This window comes from Elephantulus edwardii, unplaced genomic scaffold (assembly GCF_000299155.1).
Source record: "Elephantulus edwardii isolate Elephantulus edwardi_28Jun2011 unplaced genomic scaffold, EleEdw1.0 scaffold00146, whole genome shotgun sequence".
Lineage (NCBI taxonomy): Eukaryota > Metazoa > Chordata > Mammalia > Macroscelidea > Macroscelididae > Elephantulus > Elephantulus edwardii.
Genome location: NW_006399896.1, coordinates 8132770 through 8140640, shown reverse-complemented (window position 1 = coordinate 8140640; position 7871 = coordinate 8132770). Strand labels below are relative to the sequence as shown.

The following is a 7871-nucleotide window of genomic DNA, read 5'->3' as shown; positions in this document are numbered from 1 at the left end:
ATGTTGTTTCATGAAATTCTTCTGTGTCTTCCAATTCCTTTCGATACAGTGACTCAGTATATTCTTTCCACCTTTTTTTAATGCTCAGCAATATATACCAGAAATAAAATTTTGTCTGTGGAATTATTTTACCATGCTTAAAACATTTTATTTTCTTTCTTTGATATGAACGTCATTATTGAAATAAAACCCTTTCCATGTTTTGAGTACCACATGTCTTAGTATCTATTGTAGTTATAAAGGAATATAGATGGCTTTAACAAAACAAATTATTTTCTCATGGTTTAGTTCTTAGTTCATAGCGACCCTATGAAGGAGAGTCCTCAACACTTCTGTGTCTTTCATCCTCTCACCAGGTTCATAGGGTTTCCAGAGGCAAGCTATTACGGAAGTGGAAGTCACTCCTGCTTCCAAGCTTCTTTGTTTTAATTTTTTTTTTTTTTCCATTTCAGTGAACATCTACAGAGATTTCGGAATTCCATTCATTCATTGTTGCACTTTTCTCCCCGCCCACCCCACCCTCACGCCCTGTTCGCTCCTCTCCTTGAAAAGCAAATGGAAAAACTCCTTCATTGGTACACAATCCCCCCTGCACAGCCCCCAACCCCACCCCCACCCCAAATATAATCCACTCTGCAACCCTCATCCCGTCCTCTTGTGATAAACATAATGCCCTAAAATATAATACTTTTAAACTATTCTCTCCCTCATAGACTTCAATGCAGTAAACATAATTTAGCCAGTTTTTCTCAGTCTTACCCCCACCTTAATGTCAGCCTCATTCTACAACAGTGGCACCGTATAGCATTTGTCCCTTTGTGACTGAGATATTTCACTCAGCATCATAGTAAGGAGTTGGAAACAACCTAAGTGCCCATCAACAAACGAATGTGTAGAGAAGCTGTGGTATATTCACCAATGGAATACTACGCTCCAAGCTTGTTTTAATCCGGGAGCTCCACACCACACTGTCTGCATTGGGTCATCATCCATTAACACATTTGACACATCAATGTCAGTGGACACACCAGGGCTATACAACCTAGAGCAGTGTTTGAACATAAACAATGAAAGACAGGCCCGAGGGCCGTGGAGTAAAAGTCAAGACCTTTGGCTTAGTAGCATCACTTTCTGTCCACTGGGCCAACTGATCTCTCTCTATGTTGATGTTGTTAAGTGCCATCAGTCACAGGGGACTCATAGTGACCCTGTGAAGCAAAGTCCTCAATGCTTGTGTGTCTTTCATCCTCTCCAGGTTCATAGGGTTTCTGGAGGCAATAGCTTACCAATATAGATAATTATTTGTTTTAATGATTTGTTAGAGCCATTTTCATCAAAATTAACAGCTATAATTTCTCTATTTAGTATGAATTGTAGACTCAGGATTTTAATTTTAACTCATAGTTTATAATTTGTGTAAGAAGTCTGATTTTTTCTTCTGTTTAGGGTAAACTTCATGATCCAGAAGGCATGGGTATTATTCCAAGAATAGTGCAAGATATTTTTAATTATATTTACTCCATGGATGAAAATTTGGAATTTCATATTAAGGTAAGGCATTTGGAGAAAGATTTATATTTTATTTTATTTTATGGTTAATTATAATTGAAAGATTATTAGAGTTAAATTAAACTTAGATTCTTGTTGATTTACCATTACATGACTTTAAGTAAGTTGTCTTTATATAGGTTTCTTTGTTATTAGATTGCTTGTGTATAAAATAAGGGCTTTATTTTACTATAGAACTCAGGTTTCTACTACTCAATAATCTAGGAAACAGTTTAGCTAGTTTATTTCTTTCCATTAGAAATCTGTGTCTGATTTATTGATAACTGTTCACCTAGTCTGGACAATGCTTGACACTCAGGTCCCAGTAAATATTTAATGAATAGGTAATTTTACAATTTCAGTAGACTGATATTTTTTATTTCTTCACGTTAATAGGTTTCATATTTTGAAATATATTTGGATAAGATAAGGGACCTGTTAGATGGTAAGTTAACTTCTTTGTACATTTTCTCCCCCATGTACTCATGCTCATGCACCCACCACTTTTTTTTTTAAGAGTTGATTTGAGACAGTTTGATAAATTATGTGGAATTAAGACATTTTAAAAATAATCTTGTTTTAAGATTTTAGTTAAATGTCATTTAGCATCTAGAGTAACTTGTTTAAAGCAAATACATATGACTACATCTTACTTAAGTAGTGAAATGAGCATTTAAGGAGTTAAGTGAGCCTAGCCTGAGACTTGAGGGACCTCTGGTTGCGTAGGAGGTGTCACTGCTAATCCAAAGTCTGCAGCTCTTTGGTGTTTTAAATCCACTAACAGCTCTGTGGAAGAAAGATGGATAATCCTCTATGAGATTTACTATCTCCAAAAACCTGCTGGAGGGTCAGCTAGGAATTAATTTGGTAATGAGTTTAATGTGAGTGAGGAGTCTGAACTTTGAGTTCTTGTGTCTCTCAGCTGTTAAAACATACATTGTTCTTGGGTAAACTCATTGAACTACCCAGACTTAAAGCTTAATTAAAAATTAGAATGATAGAGGACGAAGTTAGACCTAAAATTGTATATTGCTGTATTCATTTCTCTATAAACTACTCTTTTTATTCTCCCAGAGTCTTGCTTTAATAGCAATGTTTTAAGTTGTTTTTGTTTTTTGTATTTTTTGTTTGTTTGTTTGTTTGTTTGTTTGTTTTATATTCACATGTTGTCTTTAAGTTCATCAGGGAAGGAAGCAATTGAATTCACTGTTTTGTAACCAGTGTTAAGGGTTTGAGACACTATTGCTAAGATTTAACATTTCTTTCCCTCCCAGTTTCAAAGACCAATCTTTCAGTCCATGAAGACAAGAACCGAGTTCCTTATGTAAAGGTATTTATAACATAATATGTGATTGTGTAAGTAAACTCTGTGATAATGTAAAGAATATTGACATACTTTGTAAAAATTCTTTCGTAGGGGTGCACAGAGCGTTTTGTATGTAGTCCAGATGAAGTTATGGATACCATAGATGAAGGAAAATCCAACAGACATGTAGCAGTTACAAGTAAGTTAGAACATTTTTATTAGCACTGTTTGGAGTACAAAACAGCCTTAAAGAATTTTTATCCAGATGATTAGTTGTAAAAGAATGCTTTGCCAAGATAATTCATAATGGAAAATCATATTTATTGATAGTTTATGCCATTTCATTGCAGATATGAATGAACATAGCTCTAGGAGTCACAGTATATTTCTTATTAATGTAAAACAAGAAAATACACAAACGGAGCAAAAACTGAGTGGAAAACTTTATCTGGTTGATTTAGCTGGGAGTGAAAAGGTAAAAATCTTTATGCAATTTTTTGGTGAATTTCTCAGCATTTTCATAAACCAGCTTTAATATGTACTTATAGTATTGTTACATCTTGAGAAATTTTCACATTGGCTTGGGAAATGTTTATGAGAGCTAAACCACCAATGGCAGTGCTTTACCTAAACACTCAGTTCCTAAGAACTGTTCAACGGGTATTACCTAGACCAATTTTAAGTGAGAACTTTGTATAAGTCCATTATTAAGAATGACATTTAATATCCTTTTCTAATTTTCAGTTATCTATCTTATTCATACTTGGTGGTTGATACTGTGTGCTGTCAAGTCAGAAACAACACATAGCTGACCTTCCAGCACATTTTAAGAGACTTTAAGTAGCACTGGAGGAGTTTGCCCTTCTTTCATCCATGGAGACTAGTCCTTTTTGATTTGGATATACTGTTTCCCCTTAGATAATTATTTCATTGTTAGAGTCCTTTACAATCTGATTCTAGTTTATAGCAAAACAAGTTCACATTCTTAACTATTTTAACTGTTTTACTGATTAGAATAATATGCCTCTTTTATTTTCAGAAGTCTTAAATACTTATTTTAAAGCTATCTCTAAATCTTGTGGTGTCTAAAAAGCTCTTTTGTTAATACTGATAAGTTATTTTAGTCTGTCTGTATTGTGCGTAGATTGCATGTATAATTAAACTTAGTCTATTTTCTGACTAGTACAGATAACGTCAGCATTATACTTCAGCAGATTTTAAAAGGTTCTGTATTTTTAATGTTACAGAGTAGGTTTAACTGATTAGTGAATTAAAAGTTTACATGTAAATTGACAATTTTCAAAAGTTGTTATTGTTGTGTACTATGAGTTAGAACTGACCCAAAGCTGACCCTACAATGGATTTTCAGAGGCAGTTAATTACACAAGAGGAGATTGCCTGTCCTTTTCCCGCCCAGCAGCTGATGGATTTGAACCACATACCTTTGGGATTTGCAACTCAGCTTCTTGCCACAAACCAAAAATAAAATTTGGTATCTCTGAAATCACATACCTGTCATGCAGTTATTTGTTTTGGATAAAGCTTTCAAGAGTAGTGCTCTCCTACAAAGGCGTGTCTGTGGTTTTCTGTCCTTGGATGCGAAAGAATTGGAGGCAAAGAAATAAGGACTTGGAAAAGTCTAGGGCCAGCTTGCTCCCTGCAAGCTCAAACTCACCCATCTACCATTGAGAGGAAAGAAAAAGTAGTTCTCAAGAAATAATTGGTAATCTTTTAGTAAATCATACTATGAATCAATTCATTTTTTGATATGGTTCAGGAATTTTGTTTGTTGGTAAACTCTTAATACTGGAAAATTAAAAAAGAATGTTTCACACTTACAATTTTGTTTCATTATTTTGAAATCTTAATGTATAGGTTAGTAAAACTGGAGCTGAAGGTGCTGTGCTGGATGAAGCTAAGAACATCAACAAGTCACTTTCTGCTCTTGGAAATGTCATCTCTGCTTTAGCTGAGGGCAATGTGAGTGTATACAAGTCTTTTATATTTTTTGTGAGACTGATTGAATAGCAGTGTTCATATAGGCAACACCTGGCTTATAAACATAAACCATGCAGTTAGAAAACCAACTCTTAATGTCTTTTCTCTCTTGGTTCTTTGGATGTACTGTGGGATGAATGGTGTGTCACTCACTGCCTGTATAAATACAGCTCCAAGCACTCATTGGCCATGTGCTTCACAACCACTTCCTCCTCTTCCCATTCTCAAGCTCCTACATTTTGTATCTGGCTTCTTCACTTTGCAGTTACTGCTGTACCATAGTTTCCCCCTTCAGAATTTTTTACTCTGTGATCATCTTCTCCAACACCCCCTGGAATTAAGCCCCCAGCCCGCCAGCCACCCCACCTATTCTATCCTCTGCCTTCCTGTCTTATGTCTGTACAGCACATGGAAAAGTTTGATCCCACCAGGCCACTCTTCCTCCTATTTATCCACTTCTATTTTCTCCCTTCCCATTGCTGTTCCCTGAGTGGTCTGCAGCCAACAGTGCGAGTCTGTTCTACGGCCACCTGCTCCAAATGAGAGCTGAGAAGCCGCTGGCCCCATGTTGTGCTGCAACCGCCACTCAGGACCTTCTTGTCCTTGGGCTTCATAAGATTCCAGGCTCTCTCACTGGCTGCACAGCTGTTGCCACCACCACCTTGCCATTCCCTGGTGATTTGTAGCTCCCTGTTTTCTTGTCTTCTGGCTCAGCAGCATGCATCAAAACATAATTATTATTGTTGTTGTTAAGTGCCATCGAGTCATAGACAACTCATAGTGATCCTATAAACTAAAGACCTGAACATCTGTATAATTTTCATCAATTCTCCAAGTTAATAGGATTTCCGGAAGCAAGCTATTTCGGAAGTGGATGCCACTCCTGCTTCCAAGCTTTTTTTAATCGGGAAGCTCCACCAAACACTCCACCATGGGTAACCATTATCACATTTGACACATCAGTGTCACAGTGTTCAGCATCTCAGCAACCAGGAGTTACCTCTGTACAGCAAATAGACAGACCAGTGCTATACCACTTAGAAGGCCAAAAACAAAACCATTCGTCTCACCACCAAAAAGTACCCAACTGGGAGCATTCTGCTGCTTCCTCAGTTTCCAACCGAATTTAAAAACCAAGGCATGGTTTAAACTCAGTGAGCTCTGTCATTCCACATTCCTCCATAATCAAGTATTCCCATTGGCTCTCACCACCCAAAAGCACCAATCTGGGAGCATTCTGCTTCTTCCTCAATTTCCAACATATATATTCAATCTATAATTATTTTTGTAAACTATCTTGGTTCCTTATTGGTTCTGATTGGTGCTATGCAGTTTACTATAACTCATGGTAACCCTATGAAGAGAGCTAACCTTGTCCTGTGTTGTACCATCTTCACAATATTAATTTTGCTCAAACTTTTGGTAGTCACTCTGTCAATTCATCTCATTAAAGCTTTGTTCTTATACTGATTTGCTACCTTTCACAGTATGGTGTGTCTCTCCAAGGACAGTTTCCTCCTGAAAATATGCCCAAAATAAGTTAGACTGAAGTTCACCAATGTTGCTTCCAAGGAACATTCCAGTTACACTTTCTTCAGAACATAATTACTATTAAAAAATATTTTAATGTCTATAAAGGTACATTGTATATACTAAAAGAAACATTTGCCTGACTGACCTTGGATATGAACTACCTGTAAGCTTAAATACAAATTTGACTTAAAAACAAATTTAGAAGTGAAGTCACTCACAATCTGGAAATTGTCTATATGAATGGTATGCTTATGAAAAGGAAAGAGAAAAAGTTTATTTTGCTTGCATCAATATGTTTAATTCTGTTAGGAATCTGTAAATAAAAGGACCTTGAGTTGTATACTACTTACAGTACTCACTAAAAGTTAAACAATTGGACCAGCTGCCTCAAGGGTGAAAAATGTGGCAGTCTGCTCCCATAAAGGTCAAATATTCTTTGTTTTTGTTTTTGTATGTAGACATATGTTCCATACCGAGATAGTAAAATGACAAGAATCCTTCAAGATTCATTAGGAGGCAACTGTAGGACCACTATTGTAATTTGCTGTTCTCCATCGTCATATAATGAGTCTGAAACAAAATCTACACTCCTTTTTGGCCAAAGGTTCGTTGCTTAAAAAATACAGAAGTTATGTGTGGGTAGGCCATTTATTAAGTCCTATGAAATGTCAGATGTAATTCTGTATTAGATAATTGATACTATTTAAATTAGTACATATTGTAATAATGTGAAACATACTTTAATTGAGAGAGTCCTTATAAGCAAGGTTCATTGTTGATGTTGCATATGCAGTAAAGTCTAGTGTTCCTTTAGTGAAATTTATGGGAGTTCTTTAATTTAGCTCTTTAATTTAGAAAATGAGCATTTAGTTAAGAAAAATAAAAGCCTAGCAGGTATAGTCCTGTGTTAAATTTGTTGACATACTATAATAGAATCCAATAATATATGAAATTATTAACTTGGAAAAATCAATACCTTTGTTTCCCCATCAACAACAATATCTCAGTTTAGCCTTAAAAATGAATTGAGGAAATACTGGTCTTTTTTACTCTCATTGGCTTGATTTTTTTTTTTTTAAACTCTTCATTGAAGTTGGGGCTGACCCAGATTTAATGGGATGTGAGTATACTAATTTTATAGTTTAGAATATTTAAGAAGTTTTCATATTTAGTGTAAGAGGACAAGAAAAATGGGTTTTGTACATATACTACATGAAGATATAACGAGAACAGTTAAAAAGAATTGCTTTTAGTCACATTTCCTTTTTTTGCTTCCCATACCCAGGGCCAAAACAATTAAGAATACAGTTTGTGTTAATGTTGAACTAACTGCAGAACAATGGAAAAAGAAGTATGAAAAAGAAAAAGAAAAAAATAAGACCCTGCGAAACACCATTCAGTGGCTTGAAAATGAACTCAACCGATGGCGTAATGGTAATGACGTACATGTTTGGTTATTTAAGTTTATTGAATTAGAAGATTTTTT

The 7871-nt window shown here is 35.5% G+C and overlaps 1 protein-coding gene across 1 annotated transcript in view; it reads left to right on the top strand.

Moving 5' to 3' along the window:
• KIF5B (kinesin family member 5B) overlaps nucleotides 1–7871 on the top strand; it is a 53770-nt gene that overhangs the window by 23388 nt on the left and 22511 nt on the right. Inside the window, exons 5-12 of the mRNA XM_006894611.1 lie at nucleotides 1447–1551; nucleotides 1945–1993; nucleotides 2823–2878; nucleotides 2966–3053; nucleotides 3205–3329; nucleotides 4730–4834; nucleotides 6844–6989; nucleotides 7671–7819. Of these exons, the coding sequence (XP_006894673.1) occupies nucleotides 1447–1551; nucleotides 1945–1993; nucleotides 2823–2878; nucleotides 2966–3053; nucleotides 3205–3329; nucleotides 4730–4834; nucleotides 6844–6989; nucleotides 7671–7819 (823 nt within the window). The remainder of the gene's footprint in view (nucleotides 1–1446; nucleotides 1552–1944; nucleotides 1994–2822; nucleotides 2879–2965; nucleotides 3054–3204; nucleotides 3330–4729; nucleotides 4835–6843; nucleotides 6990–7670; nucleotides 7820–7871) is intronic.